Source organism: Gopherus evgoodei, chromosome 14, assembly GCF_007399415.2.
Source record: "Gopherus evgoodei ecotype Sinaloan lineage chromosome 14, rGopEvg1_v1.p, whole genome shotgun sequence".
NCBI lineage: Eukaryota > Metazoa > Chordata > Testudines > Testudinidae > Gopherus > Gopherus evgoodei.
Window position 1 is genome coordinate 7811902 of NC_044335.1, and position 16296 is coordinate 7828197.

General features: G+C 44.2%; 1 protein-coding gene across 1 annotated transcript in view; it reads right to left on the reverse strand.

Annotated features, from left to right (window-relative positions):
• The window catches only part of NTSR1 (neurotensin receptor 1), a 112697-nt gene extending 108431 nt beyond the window's left edge, over positions 1-4266 (reverse strand). Inside the window, exon 1 of the mRNA XM_030533812.1 lies at positions 3526-4266. Within this exon, the coding sequence (XP_030389672.1) occupies positions 3526-4200 (675 nt within the window). The 5' untranslated portion in view covers positions 4201-4266. The remainder of the gene's footprint in view (positions 1-3525) is intronic.
• Between the last annotated feature and the right edge of the window lie 12030 nt (positions 4267-16296).

A 16296-nucleotide genomic window follows, 5' to 3' on the forward strand; every position in this document is an offset into this window, starting at 1 on the left:
CATCTAGTGTCCTGTATCCAGCCATTTCATTATGTTCATGAATATTCTAATTTAATTGTGGGAATGTTTGCCAAAACCTGCAAATTTTAAGCAAATATTGACAAACATTTGCAGAAAACAGATTTTAAATACATATCAATATTCACACTAGACATTGATTCTAAGTGGTATATTCATCCAATCGGGCAACAGAAGCAATACCGTGCACCTGTGTGTCCAATCGAAGATATTCCCCACAGTTTAAACTGGTTTCTGACTATGGAATAGTTTCAATTAACTGCTTGCAAGCCAGATACAAAACAAAAAACTATCTACAACTAATATTTTAGAATTAATTGAATCATGAACAAGTTCAAGAAAATCATAGCCTGCTTGCAGACAACCTGCAAACAGGAAAAGTGCTTTATTTAACAGTATTTACCCAGCTCTGATAAATGCAATATCATTATTTCCATTTTACATGCGGAAAACTGATTCGCAGTTTATTGGCTTGCCCAAGGCCACAGACCTGTATGTTGTGAGAGAATGCATTGTCACACACCGTGCCACTCAACTTGATTAATGTACTTCAAGCCTGACTTGCAATATCTCTACTTGTTCAGTCCTGTTTTTCCCCCCCTCTGTACTAGCTTCATAGAGCGAAGAACTGCATGCTGCTTTATCGTATGTTTAAAAGGAACTAAACTGCCATTAAAACAGCATCTCACATGAGCAAATCAGCATTTAAATCTAGGTCTCCAGATAGGGAAAGCTGCCATGCTACATAAATGAATACCAAGCCCGCTGCTGTTTTACATTACAAGTTATCATTATGTCCTCTTTGTTTTTTCAATTAGTGCACAAGTGAAATTAGAAAACCCTGAAACAAAATATACGTTTTTCTACACTGGTCAGTTAGAGCACACAAAGTGATGCTTTTCCTGTTGTGTAATAAATTAATGCCCTTGCACTTTCATGTTTAAAATAATACAACACTGATATTCCAAAGCACTGCGATATATATTAAACAATGATGATTAAAGTTGCTTAGAAATGTATGTCATCTGTAATCTCTGAAGATGCATATTAGGAGATAAACCTACCTTCTCAGCCCCACAGTCAGCCATTGGATGTCATTTTTAATCCTGAACAGAAGATGATTTGAAATACAAGATATCTGGACTTCAATAGCACTGGTCTCCCATTAAGGATGCATCTCCTCAGAGATGAGAAAAGTTTGGATAAATACACAGGGCAGTAACTGACATCAGAATTCCACAAGATGCCTGACCCATAAATAAATAAATAAAATTTAAAAAAGGGCTGCTTGACCTGAAGTTGAAAGTTAGGTACTATACTCTGTCTTCTGCTCAGCACACATATTTCAGCCCTCTTCATGGGAAAAAAGGGTGCTGATTTGCTTCCGTTTAACTGAATATAATTCCCTCTCTACGAACTAATCTGAGGAGTATTTGAAAAGAATGATTTAGTGTACATACTGTTATATACTCTTTTAAACTCCAATTGGCTAGAGATGAATTCCCACCCCTTTGAAAACTCATGTCTAGAAGACAAGACCCTGAAAAGTTCTCAGATCTGAGACTGGCATCAACAGAAAAAACTACATAGGCTGATTTCTCTTTTCTTCCAGTTCGAGTCCAGTTTCCTTACATTTTCAAGCCTGTTGCTCCAGTACATAAATATCCTTGAAAAGTTAGAAACTCCATCAAAAAGTAAAGGTAAAATGTGCATAAGAAAACAGAACACTGACTAAACTGGTTATCCTGCATTCTGTTCCGCGCACTATATAGTGTTAGATCTTCAGTTTGTGTAAAGTGGCACAGCTCCTCTGAAGTTGAAGGAGTTACTCTGATTTATTCCAAGTAACGATTTGTGCTTAAATAGCAGCTCTTTGCCTTGCAAGTTAGTTCATTTTTAATGTTTGTATTGTGACATGAGCCGTAACTTTGTGAAATTATGTTCCGTTGCCATAGGGAGGAAATGCGATGATATCAGCAGAGAAACGTAATTTGAAGATTGGAAGAAAGGAAATCTATGTTTCCTTGATACCATGACAGGTTAAGAGCAGGTACAAGAGAAATATACAGAACTCAGAAAAGTCAGAGTCAAAGGGTGAGATTGTATTTATTCCAGTCGTTAACGGCTGCTGTAAAATGAAAACAGTAACATACAGGACACACAAGCCCAAGTCCTCATTCAATGGAGTTTTGCCACTTTACACCAGCTGAGGGTTTGGCCCCAACAGCACTGAGCACTGGAGACATTATTAAAATGGGGAACTGGCTTTGTTTTCCCCTGAATTTACAGAGAGCCAAGTCACCAGTGTCTGCTTTAGAAACCGTCTCTGCTACTTGCTGAAGTGCAGTGGAGAGATGCTAGTTTGGCTGAAGCAGATGTTGGACTTTATTCTGATCTCATGAACACCTGGATTTGCCTGGCTATAATTCCATTGGCTTCAGTGGAGTTACTTCTCATTTTCCCCAGTGCAAGATCAGAATCAAGCCCCAAGACAGATCAGAAAAGACCTTTGCTTCTTTTATGCACAAAAATTGCACAGGATGGATGGATGCGTTTGTTCCCAGAAGTAATCTGACTTCTAAATAAATTACATTGTTAAAGCTGGAAAGAGATCAGTATGTCAATTCTCCTCCTCCCATCCCGCCCCCCTCTTTGGCCAGGCAGCAGCCTGCAAGAAAAGTAAGCACATGTTCACCTGGAACACCACCACCTTCTGCTCTCCAGAGACCATTTCACGGGACTTACCCTCAGTCATACAAGCGCAAAGGGTGACTAATGCTGTGGCTTGCACAAAGCACATCTACAAAGTTTTGCCCCTGGGAGTATGCAGAAATCTTCCAGGGGGCACTCAACTCATCTAGATCAGTGTTCCTCAGCCTGAGGGTTGCAACCCCCAGACAGTCATGGGATGGGTTTAGGGGGATCACAAGTGCAGAGCCAGCATTACAGGGTGTCAAGCATGGCAATTACCTAGGGCCCCACACCACAAGGGGCCCTGTGAAGCTAAGTTACATGCTTCAGACAAGGTTCACAAGTGAAAAAAACAGGCTCAAGTATCACACTGGAATATAAATATTGTACTTATATTTCAATCGATTTATTTTATAATTATACGGTAAAAATGAGAAAGTCAGCAATTGTTCAGTACTAGTGTGCTCTGACACTTTTCTATTTTTATGTCTGATTTTGTCAGCAAGTAGTTTTTAAGTGAGGTGAAACTTGGGGGTATGCAAGACAAATAAAACTCCTGAAAGGGGTACGGTGGTCTGGAGAGATTGAGAACCACTGAGCCATAGCATGGGCTTGCAACACAGCCAGGTCAGTGAGTGACCATGCTCTACAGAGCTGCTGTCAGCTGTTGTTCTCTAGGAAAGCCAGCAGCTGCTAGGTTAAAAAAAAAAAGTCAATCAATCAATCAATCAAAGCACCTTACTGATCACTGATCTCCAGTGTACCTACATGCAGTCAGCTCCTAGCATAAACACAAAGGAACACAGGGAAACTCACCTGAATGACAGTCTTAAGCGTAGAGGCTTCCACAATGGTAGTACAGATCAGAGAGTCCGGCTGCTGGTCCCTGCCATAGATCTCGCCCATGGTGAAGATCATGGGGATGGCCAGCAGGAAAGAGGCCACCCAGATGCAGCTGATGAACTTCTTGGTCCTGCTCCTGGACATGATGCTCTTGGCTTTGAAGGGGTGGCAGATGGCCATGTACCTCTCCACGCTGAGGCTGGCAATGTTGAGGGCAGTGGCGTAGGTGCAGGCGTCCCTCAGGAAGTAGTAGCCTTTGCAGACGGCGTTCCCGAAGGCCCAGGGGTGGTGCACCCAGATGAAGTTGTACAGCTCGATGGGCATGCACAGGAGGAAGATGAGCAGGTCAGAGAAAGCCAGGCTGGCCAGGTGGTAGTGCACGGTGCTCTGCAGGTTCTGCAGGGACTTCTTGCGCACCAGGGTGTAGGCGGTGATGGAATTGCCAATGGTGCCCACCAGGAAGAGCGCCAGGTAGATGACCGTGACCATGACTTTGGAGTAGATGTCGGTGTTCACATCCAGGTCTTCCTCGTCCGGCCCTTCGGAGTACGGATCCGAGCTGTTGGAGACGTTGCCAGGCGCCTCGCCGGTGGGCTGCAGGTGAAACGGACCCAGGTGCTGCCGCGAAGAAGTTGCGTTAAGGTGCATGGTCAGGAGCCGGGCGGCCGAGGGATGCTCGGCGAAGGAGGCTGCCCCGAGCGGTACCCAGCGCTCCGCCAGGCTGCGAGGGTGGAACGCTGCCACTAGACGCGAAGTGGAAACTTGGCTCGTTTAAATGCGCCGGAGAAGGCGGCGCCCGGAGGGGGGGCGAGAGCCCGCCCAGCTCGATTCACAAAATCCAGGGGAGGAGCAGCCGGCGGCTGCACAAGGGGCTGCGCTTAGCTCTCCCCGCGCCCGCGTCTGGTTCCCAAGGCTGCTCCCGCACTACGGGGTTGAAGCGGGACGAGGATCGCTCTCCCACAGCCCGCCGGAGCTGGGGAGCGAGTGGTGTGTGATGTGAACGAACTGGAAAAAGGTAAAAGCCGGATCGAGCTGGAGCCTGGTGGATCCTACTCATTTTTACCCCCCCCCACCCCCACCCCCGGCTCAAATGGCACCAGCGGAGAGCAAGGCTGGGTACTCTTGCTAGACCGATGTTAACCCAGACCCCGATGCACCCCCTCCCGGAGAACCCGTGCGCAAAAACCCGGACCCAGCACGTGGATTTCTCCTGGGTCCAGCCACGTTTGGACCCTGAGCTACCAAATGCTTGTTTCTAAACAGTGAACACGCCTCCCGCCTCCTGCACCAAAACATTCCCGAGTCGGGTGCACCAGCGCCCACAAAAACCTGGACCCAGCCCCTGGATCTAACTGGAATCTTTGGCCCCAAGCCCCACCTTGTACAATCTAAATAGGAAAAGTGTAGCCACAGCTACTTCACTGTAAAAATCTGGACTCCTTGCATCCTGGCCCAGGTAGTTGGTACCTGGAGCCTATTTTTAATCTTAACCCCCTTCCCCCACCCCCAGCTAAATTCTACTGTCTAAACAGAGGGGGAAATCTTTGCGACCTAGTGCAGCCAAAACACCCAGCTCCTGTTGCAAACTGGTACAGCACCACAAAAACATGACTCTGTGGTGAGGTCTGCGGGATCTTACCTTTTTTTTAAATTCATCATCATCATCATCATCATTATTTTGCTCCCAGATTCCAAAACTGGGCACTTGGTGGTGTTCCTACATGGCCAGAAAAATCCAAACTCCAATGCATCCGAGTGCAAGAGCGACATAAATACACCTGGATCTTGCTGGATCTAGCACGTTTTGCCCAGAAGCCTATTAATTCTACTGGGTAAAGAGATCAAGTGCTGCTGCTCCTCGCCCTGCAGTTTACAATGTAATTAATTAATTAAATATCAGCAGGACCCCGTCGATCCAGCTTTTACATTTTTCCAAGTAAACGTGCCCACATGTGAATAATCCAGCATGGATAAAAGATGTGGGTTCAGTTCCTGCAGCCAGCCTTTTCCCCAAGTCCTCGTGGCTTGAGACCTATTGCAAAGCCTATCTGGCTAATTAGCCAGGAGAAGGAATTGTGGAGGAGAAGGAATAGAAACTGCCAATGCTGTAGATCACCTTTGGAAACAGAGAAGCCTGGACTCTAGGGCCACATTACACAGTGTGATGGACATTCAGCAACCAAAATCATTGTTACAATGGAGAAATTATTAACAGAACAGCCAGGGCCAGGCAAAGGATCTTGTGGCCACTTTCCCTGCCACACAGGGCTCAAACATCTGCTGCTCCCTATCTAGCGTGAAAGGAAAAAAAGGGGGAAGATAGATACAGAATCAGTGGCTCTTGTCTTAATGGAATAAACACTATAGCACGGTTCACTTATCTGGGGTATGTGCATATGTCACTCAGAAAGAGCATAAATAACCAATCTGCCTGAGGCTGCCCATGTGTTTGGCAAAACTACTCCATGAGGAAAGGGAGACAAAAATATGATCTGAAAATGGTTCCCTCTCTTGTGTATGGTTATGATGTATCAGTGCTAACTAACCTACACAGACAGACAGACAGACAGACACCCCCCCCCCAATGTTTCCCTCTATTCTGTATCCTCCAAGTTTCAGGATTTACAGTCCCTGCCTCTCTCCAGCAGCTCCATTTCAGCTACAGGCTTGTGGAGAAACTAGACTGAATATGGTGCTAGAGGCAAAGTCTCCTCTCATGATCTTCCTCGTGCAACAGACATGTTTGTCAGCAACAGTTTGGGCTAGTACAGCAATTTTCAACAAGAGGAAAGTCTAGCTCAGGGATTCTCTAACTGGGGAGTCATGACCCCCTGAGGTGGTTACGTGAGGGTCAGGGGCTGACAGCTCCAAGCCCAGCCATGCACGGGGGAGAGGGGGGATGTCAGTCCTGAGCCCCTGTTAAATTTAAATTAAATTAAATTACCCCACCACTATTTTTAATTTATAAGGGGGGAGGGTTGCACTCAGGGGCTTGCTCTATGAAAGGAGTCACCAATACAAAAAGTTTGAGAACCAATGGTCTAGCTGGATAGCTCTGTAACAGGACGACTTACCCTCTCCAATCAGAAATTTTGGAAAAGACAGAGGCCTTGCAAATTGCATATGATCCATGATAAACCCGATCTTTGTAAGAGCAGCGAGTCATTTTTTCAACAAAGTTTGTCTCAGCTTACAATTTTCTTGACTTATTTCAAGAAGTTATTATTAAAGAATGCTGCAGTGCAGCAGGAGGGTGCTCCTCGTTGCCCATATTAAATTTTGATTTGCATTTATTATTGGCTGGTCCCATAGGCCACGTGGTAGCATTTCAGTTACATGACTGGATCAGCATAGATAAATTCCCTCTATAAATTCCCAAGGAGTATTCCACAGATATTCTCTACCATTCACTATAAATTCAGTGTTTCCACCAGCTTTCCTCCCACTAAGGTCAATTGACAGAATAAAATAAAAGAGGGAGCCAGCTGAATTTGCATAAACATTCACGCAAACTGATGGGAACTGTTTTGTAGCATTCAACTCTAGTGAAGCATATTGGCCTAAAGGGGGGACAATATCCCTTTAATTTTAACATTTCGGAGTCTTTTCTTATGAAATCTGCATGAAAAGAAAAATATCTTTTATTCCCTGGGGTTAGTCTGTCAAGGGCTGCTGTGTCCATCATCCACAAAACCACCCCCACCTGATCATTTCCTTCTGGCTTCCAAGGAGAAGTCTCCTGGGTGACTTCTTAAGCGGCATTTGGAACATTTAAGAGGAACTAAGGAAGGCAGAACAAGAACACAAGAATGGCCATACTGGGTCAGACCAAAGGTCCATCCAGCCCAGTATCCTGTCTACCAACAGTGGCCAATGCCAGGTGCCCCAGAGGGAGTGAACCTAACAGGTAATCATAGAATTGTAGAACTGGAACTGACCTTGAAAAGTCATTGAGTCCTGTCCCCTGCCTTTACAGCAGGACCAAGTATGGTCCCTGACAGACTATTTTGCCCCAGATCCCTAAATGGCCCCCTCAAGGATTAAATTTACAACCCTGGGTTTAGCAGGCCAATGCTCAAACCACTGAGCTATCCCTCCCCCCGATCAAGTGACCTCTCTCTTGCCATCCATTGCCACCCTCTGACAAACAGAGGCTAGGGATACCATTCCTTACCCAAGCAACAAATTATAATTAGTGAGTCAGTTCCAACCTTCCTTCATATCAAAGAGTCATTCTAATCCGTCTAGGGCACTTAAAGACATAGAACAGACAGACAGCTCAGCTGATCTAACAAGTGAACCTTTCAACCAGTGTGGTAATATAGGGCCTGATTGAAAGCCTACTAAAGCCAGTGGAAAGGATTCTATGTCAAAAAGAACAAAATCTTCCAATTAATCCACATTCGTTCAGATAGGCAGTAACCAGATTATTTTGTGATCATTTCACAGTGGAGGATTTTTGTTCCTTTGCAGTCCTGTAATTTCATGTTAACCATGCAAGAGTGAATCGGTCCCCACACTGCAACTCACACATCTATTGGGCTATATGTGGTTTGAAACATCTGAGAGCATCTGCGTGTGTGTATAAAATTCTCGGGTTTGGAGTGTGTTTTAAGTTTCTGTGCACTGCCGATCACAAATATTTTGGATTACAACCAAAAGAATGCCATCTATCACAGCCTTGCACCTTTACAGCTGCCACTGGGAGCTCAGAACACCACTTCCTGTGCTTTAGCTCAGCTCTGCATACCCCCCCAGCCTTGCAATGACAGTTACAGAAACCAACGCTTACTGAAATATCAGCCTAGGTGGTTCAGCTGCACCATTGCTGTTGATTTAAAGTCAATAGTCTTACAGGCCATTACAGTTCATTTTAATTTCTAGAGCTTTCAGTCCCTACACGTACATCAGAGGAATCGGTGTCCCTTAATTAACAGCTGGTGCACTCAGACATTCTCTTTTAATGTCAGCAAATGCCTCCATAGGATTTTTCTAAGTTAATTGATTTAACATATACTATTAAATACTTGACAAGTCTGCTCCAGCCATAAATGTCTGAGGCATTTTTGTTAGCATAAACAGAAGCTCCTGCTTTACAACCAGACCCTTGCATCTCTTTCACAAGGCTGGGGCGATCCCAAGTGCTGGGGTGAAATACAATAACTCTCATTAATTATTTGGGGGGGGGCGGGGGAGGAGTGGTCCTGAGATTGTCTAATAGGTAAGGAACTTTGAAATAATCTCAGTGTCTTGAATCACAGAAGTGCACAGTTTCCTTTTGATTTCTTTGTAGGTGGCCACAGATCAGAAAGAATATTTGATATGAAAGGAATCTGGAACTAACCTTGTTAATTGTAAGGTGTTATATTCCCCTGCCACCTAAGCGTTTCAGGGCAGGGACTGTTTATTACAATGTATTTGTACAGCAATGGGACCATGATTTAGGCTCTGCTGAGATACAAAAAATAATACCTGCCGTTTTTTTAAATGCTCCAAATGCAGTTCAGGAACAGACCCAGTCTTCAGCTTATGGCATCCAAAGCAAGAGAGGAGAGATCCAGGATGAATGGATGCTCAACTATCGGCCAGTGACAGACTGACCGGGGGGTGGGGGGAGTTACTATTTATGTTCTTCTTTGCTGATATTTTATAACAGAACTTTATAACTGGTTTTGCAACCAGTGTTTATACAAAGAATTTAAAGGGGCACACTCGATTCCTGAGGAATTCGTCTATACAAACTATGGCAGGAATGGACACTGCACATCAAGGTGGAGTTGAGACACCTTTATAGAGTACATAGTTAAACAGGCCTACTTGTAAAGATTGCACTGCCAGACAGGAAACCCCCACAAAGCTTCTCTGAGCCAAAGACAAGATATAAGACCTGGCCTGCTTCAGCCAAATGAAAAGAAAGGTCTAAGGTGGACGCCCTTCATTTAAAAATGAGAGTATAAGAAGGCCAGGAATTATATAGAGAATGGGAGTGCTCATCCCAGAAATCCTGATCCTCACCGCCAGCTTCCACTGCCTGGCATCACATCCCTTTTATAGAGTCTTGAGTGAATTAAATAATTCCCTGCAGCTGTGCAGACCTGAGACCCAGCAATTCCCTGCACTCAGTGCAAGCAGCTGTGGTCCTTTCTCTGGCCAGAGGAGAGAGTTAACCCCTCCTCTGCAACCCTTTGTGTAGGGTCTATTGAAAACACTCTAAAAAGCACCAGGGTTCTTTCATTGCTAGGAAGCTGGACGAAGATGTTGGCACAGAAAAGCACTGGGCAGGACGTTGCTCAGGTTTCTTTCAGATAAAGGAATTCCGAAATGGAGGGGCAATGACTCTTTCCTGCCCTCCCTTCCCCACGTCCTTTTAACCATGCAGTCTCCACGCAAAGGAAGCCGAGAGGCTTTGAAATGAAATGTTCTCTCCTTGCACACCTAAACCTCCACCCTAAATCCCCACTGTTTGTTTCTGAACTAGGCAACCTTTCTGCTAAGCTCGCTTCTTTTAATATATTTTGTGTCTGTGTGTCTGGGGCTTAAAAGAAAAAGAATCAGGAAACCAAGAGATGACCAACCTCAAATGTTACAGAAAGGCATTTACTTAAATCATTCAAGAAAATGTCACCCCAAAGACCTTGTCTAATCAATCTACCTGGGCTTTAAGCAGAGGTCCCACTGAGCCTAAGAGAAGAGTCCACAGATTGCCAAAAGAATCCTCCCAAATGCCCTTTTATGTTAATCTAATGTGACGCAATAAAAGAAATATATCAGTACCCATCAGGAACTTTTATTCTGATTAACCCTCCTGCAGTCTGATTTCCCCAGGCATGCCTGCTAAGGAGTCTAAAACCTGCAGAGGCAAAGCTGTGCAGGGAGTTGGCCCAAAGAGAACAAGGCCAGTATCATTTTCCATTAAAGTAGCAGCCTATAAGCCATAAACACATACCTAGCAGATTTCTGACTCATAAGGCTGGACTGATTTACAGCTTTTAAATAAATTTGCAGTCTCTCCCTTCTTCAAATGTCCCTTCCTTGATTGCAGGAGCTTGTGAGCTAAGCTTGAATTGTGAATTCACCCAGGATATGTTGCTGGAATACTAGATGTGTGGAGTGGCCAGTGAAAGAGGAAGGCGTGGGGGACACTGGCACATCGAAATGACCAATGCTAACGGTGTTAGTGGATGTTTCATTACGTACGTGCTTGAAAGTGCCTCTCCCTCCAGGATATTGAAAAATAAAATAAGATATTTCAATCTGAATGGGGAAGAAAGATTTTCAGTTGTGATGTATCAAATTATTTACTAGATTAGACTGAAATGATTCAAGGAGAGTATTTTAAAGCAGAACAACTGACAGAGGCAATATTTATGGGACTTGACTTTCATACCAGACAAACGGTGTCATTGGAACCCTTTTAGTTTCAAAACTTTGGTGAATAAAGAAAGAGGATTTCCCATCTCAGAACAGAACAAAGGTGCATTTAGTCCAATATCCTATCTCTCAGGCTGACCAATGCTGAGTGCTTCAAAGGAAAACACCCTACCTGCTTACCTACACACACACACACACACACACACACACACACACACACACACACACACACACACACACACACACACACACACAGAGTAACTCTGGAGAAATGCTTCTCTGCTCTATGCTCATGATTCACTTAGATCATTTGCATGTGGCCGCCACAGGTTCACACTGCTGTTCAATGAAGGATAAGTAAGATGCCTGGTGGAAGCTTCTAAATATTGCACTTGCTGGGCCAGATTCATCTGTGATGCAACACCATTGAAACCAGGGGCATTGCAGCAAGGGTGAATTTGGCCCATCCTGTCAAACTAGTTATTTGGTTGGCTGATTTAATTTTTCCAGGCGTTTGGTCAAACGACAGAAGATATGAACTTGAGTCTAAACTGAAGCCGATGCAGATTTTCATATAATAGGCAACCAGTCAAAGCAGAGAGGAATGAAATGTACACAATGACATTGGCAGCAGAGTTAGACACGAACGCACGTGTCTTCCTTTTCAGTGGCTGTGGACTTCAGGGATCTCTCTGGAGCAGCTTTATCTTCTACCTGAGACTGCAAAGGAACTCTAAGAGCAGCAGGAGACTTTTTTGGCTCCACTCATGCTCCACAGGAATTCTGGGCTGGAGGTAACCAATCCCTGCAGTTGGAAGGTGGCAGGAACAAAAACAAAAAGAGAGGTCCCTGCCATGATCTGGGACGAGGAGTATGAATTCCATTATTTTCATCTTAAAAAACCTATGACTTTTGACATGCTGGGATTTTTGCACATGGGTGGGTGGGTCTGATGGTAACAGCTGAATAATTTTCAATGGGAAAAAAAAATCTAAAGTGCTGCCAGTTTAAACCCTGAGCCACACTGGGAGCTAACAGAGAGCAGAAATGTGTGGTGATGCTGCACAGACACAAAGGACCAGACCAGTGAACTCTCAGTCAAAGCTTTCATTCCCTCAAGAGTGTGTCAGGTTTCTTCTTCCCGCACAGATTAAAGGATTTTTAAAAGCCTCCTCCTGAACTCCGATCAGCCATCCCTACCTTTCATGCCCTCACAGTACACAGGACAGGATTTAACCCTAAGTACATAGTGATTATGCACATTGAAGGTCACACTACAAGCTGACACAGAGACCCTGGGTTTCTTTCACAGCTGAGAATGCAAAATGCATGTGTGCACCTAAACTAGTCACTGCAACACCTACAAGGGGGACTAGGTGCCTAAAGACAATTGCAGCTAGTACTTCTCCAATCCTCAATCAGGCAAATCTCCTCTGAAAATGAATGGAAGTATTGGTCAACTAGAGGCTGCAGTATTTGGCCCAAGATCTCCATGTGGCTACCAAAATGTGGATTTAGAAACTTATGGGTAGGCACACAAATTGGAAAGTTGGACACACCGTCAGTTTCACCTGCCTTTTATTTAAATAGGAAACAGTGACTTCCAGGTCCCATAAATTGTTCAAGTAACAGGCACAATCAGATTCCTTGTGGCAGTCAAAGCAGCTTGAGTGCACAATATAAATGATTGTGCATACACACACACACACACACACACACACACCTTTATGTCTGGCAAAATTGGAATAATCAGTTTTACCACAGATACAAACATAAGGAAGAGGAGTGAAGAATTCCAAGAGGACAGGGAGAGTTTCATTGCATTCAAATTACACCCTTGATTATAATCCCATAGAGTGCATGCATTGCTAGAGATTAAGCTAGTAGTTTTGTATGACTGCTAATGGTTGTGTTATTACATGTTGCCATTCAGTGGAAATACCAGTGTTTCCTTCTTTTCCAAGTTGTTTCCTTTTCTTTTCTGATTCTCAGTCTTGGGTGATTACCTGTGAGGTCCCTGCCTGCATTTTTGTTGAAGACTGTCAATAGCACCACTTAGTGGCTTGTTCCACAAAACACATCATGGTCCATCCGCTGAAAACATTCATATTTAGAAGGCACTGGGTTCCTCATTCCTGACTTTCTGTCATATAACCAGAATTTTCACCAGGGCTCAGCACCCACAACTGTGGCCTGATTTTCAAGAGTGCTCAGCTCCCATTTAGGCACCAAAATAAGTGGTTAGATTTCAACCCCCAATGTGCTGAGTTCTTTTGAGAAGCTGGCCATAAATGTCACAGTGGGAGTTGCTGGGTGCTGAATACTTTTGAAATCTGGCCCCATATAACTTTCTAATGTGTATGAAGCACCGTAAATAGCACATACTTCCCATAGCAGTAGTAGGGGGCAACCAACCTAGCTAGTTGTTCTTCACTTTGGGGAAGAATTGTAAAGAATTTATATTAGGGTGGTTCGAGTCTGCTATAGACCTCCTGCCCCTAGGGTCTGACTTGGATATGGACAGAGATCTCTCTAATATGATGAGGGAGATAAATACTTTAGGAAATTGTGTCATAGTAGGAGACTTTAACTTCCCAGATATAGATCGGAGAAGAAATGCTATTAATAGTGATAGGGCCCTGGGTGTGATAGATGACAGTTTTCTTCATCGTCAATGAATTGCTGGGTGCTGTTGGTGGTCTGTGATATACAAGAGGGCAGAGTAGATGATCTGGGGGTCCCTTCTGGCCTTGAACTCTATAACTCTAGTTTTAAGATGCAGCTTGATAAATTCATGAAAGAGATTATATGACAGGGCTGCCTGAGATAGCAGGGGCATGGACTCAAGGACCCAGCAGATACTTCTGTCCCTATGTGAAATCGTTATGAAATACTGTCCCGTTCTGAGGAAGTTTATATACCACCAGAGTTAACACGGTTTTCTTGTGTGAATTTTCTTGTGCTGAAAAGATCGTGGGCTAATAAAGCTTTTTTCCATGTGCCTCACCCTAATGGTACACATGATGTTCAGTTTCATAATTCTAGACACTAATCATGCAGGCCCCCAGTTCTCCACTACGTCTAAGCTGTGTTCAGACATAGCGTACAGTGGCTGTGCCAAGGAGACAGCCATGATCCCCTGACCCTCAGCCACTCAGCACCAGTGGAAGTTAGAGTAGCTGGGGACCTGGAGATCAGGTATAGTGCAGCTCAGGTCCACCAGACCTCCTCCTGCCCCCAACATGGCCCCTCGCGGTTATGCCCAGGAAGTGGGGCAGCTGGTGCCAGAGGAGGCTATACTTGCTGCCTCTGCCAGCTTAACACTGGGTGGATATCCCCCTGATACAGAGGGGATTCAAGGGAATTGCCAGTTGGCTTCAATTCACTTTGGGCTGCTAATGCTAAAGTGAAGTTTGCAGAATGGAGAATTTGGTCTTTCACAGCTGAGTCTGAACAGCCATGAACTAGTCTTATTTATAGCATACGGCTCAGCTCATTCCTGGTATTCTTTCACTTAAGAGCCTACATCCTCCCAGTTTTCACCTCACAGTCACCTTGAATTTGCCTGAGTTCCAGTTCCACTCCACAACAGTCACCAAAGAAAACCCTCAGACTTGTAGAGCCAGATTTTCCGAAGGGATCTGCTCCCAGAAGCTCTTGTTGTCTCCCATTGGGTGCCAAAGGGGACGGAGTTGAGCTCTTTTTGATAATCTGGCCTGTAATATTTACACAGAGTATGTGTTTATTTAGCTATCCTTAGGCAGGTTAATTATTAGAAACGTGGAATTTAATTGGCTACATTGTGCACATTTTAGTTCTATTCAAGAGCACTTACTCCCAGGAGTAACACATTCATTTCAGTGAGTCTCATGGATTAGTAAATGCTCACCATTGTGACTAAGGGGTTCACAGTCTGGTCCCAGAGTTCACAGCACATCCCTGTAAGGGATGCATCAGGGTCACTTCACCCATTATGACAATGCGTTATTTTTTTCCACCCATTTGTTCTAAGTTAATTTGGTGATTTCTCAGTTTTTATTATTCTGTAAAATTCCCACAGAGTGATTTAAAAAAAAAATCTTGTCTTCCTCCAACCAGTTCGATCCAAGTTCTAATGTGGATATATTACAGAATGGTGCCAACCAGTGAGCCTCTGAAATCCAGGAAATCCAGGTAGGAGAACAAGAGGTGATTCTATTGGCCAAAAGATTATTGGATGGGATTTCCAAAGCTGCTTTCTGGGTTTTGGTCACTAGGCAGCTTTGAAAATCCCACTCTAAATCTGGGGACAGTCTACAGATCCCTTCATCCTTCCAATATGGACACAGAGTAGGATTTTCAAAAGCACTTTAGTGATTTAGGAGCACAAATCCCACTGACTTTGCAGAGAGGTAAAGCTGATGTCGCTATTGGCATGGAGAAAGCATGTGCGCAGTATATTGGAGACACTGGGGTAATTATGAAGTAACTTTTCTATAGAGAACATTGAAAGTTTGTTACATTTGGTTCCAAATGGTGTCTTGAAGCTGCAAATACAATCAATAGTTTAGCAGAGGGTGTGATCTACAATAATGAGTAGAATGCCTGTCATATATAATCTTGCAAAAGAACATTTAAAGATAATCCAGGTTTTCATTGCAGGAAGGAGACAGAGAGAAGTAAACTTTTTGTCATTGTTTCTGTTTCACACATACCCGGACAAAAGCCAACACTCTGTTGTAGCAAGAAAAGCTAAGAAGGAAATTAAACAATTCAAAGAGGAAAAGAGCAAGACTTTGATGGAAGATGGTGTTCAGAAGCCAAGTGTAGTCATTGCCAACAATCATTCCACTGTATAGCTATCGCCATTAGAGACAGAGAAACTAGAAAACAGCAGCAAACAGAGGATATAAATGTGAAGGAGTTTAACACTGGGGGAAACCTTCCACAGTAAAGTGCTACATTGCACTCAGGAAGCCAAACTCTTTCAGACTGGATCTAAGCTATACAATTAAGAAATCCAGGGCTTGTCTACACCACCTGGCAACGTGCACTACTGTTTGAAATAGCACTGCATTAACACACCCTTGGAAACTTTTAATGCAGTCCTGGGGGGGGCTACGCACGCTAGTTAGTGCACAACACATTGGCGTACGTTAGATCACACCCCTCTAGTGCACATTGCTGAGCCGTGTGGACAAGCCCTTTGGGAGAACACAGAGGAATCCACGTTCACAGTGAGTCTCCTGGGCAGGTGACTGACGCAGAAAATATCAGTGTGTTCTAGCACCCTCGGATCGGTCTCGGGAGGAAGGAGGGGGTCTGATGAGAAGCAGGATTAAGATACAATACAAAGGGGCAGCCTCAGTTGGTTCCTAGAGGCTTTTTATTGTT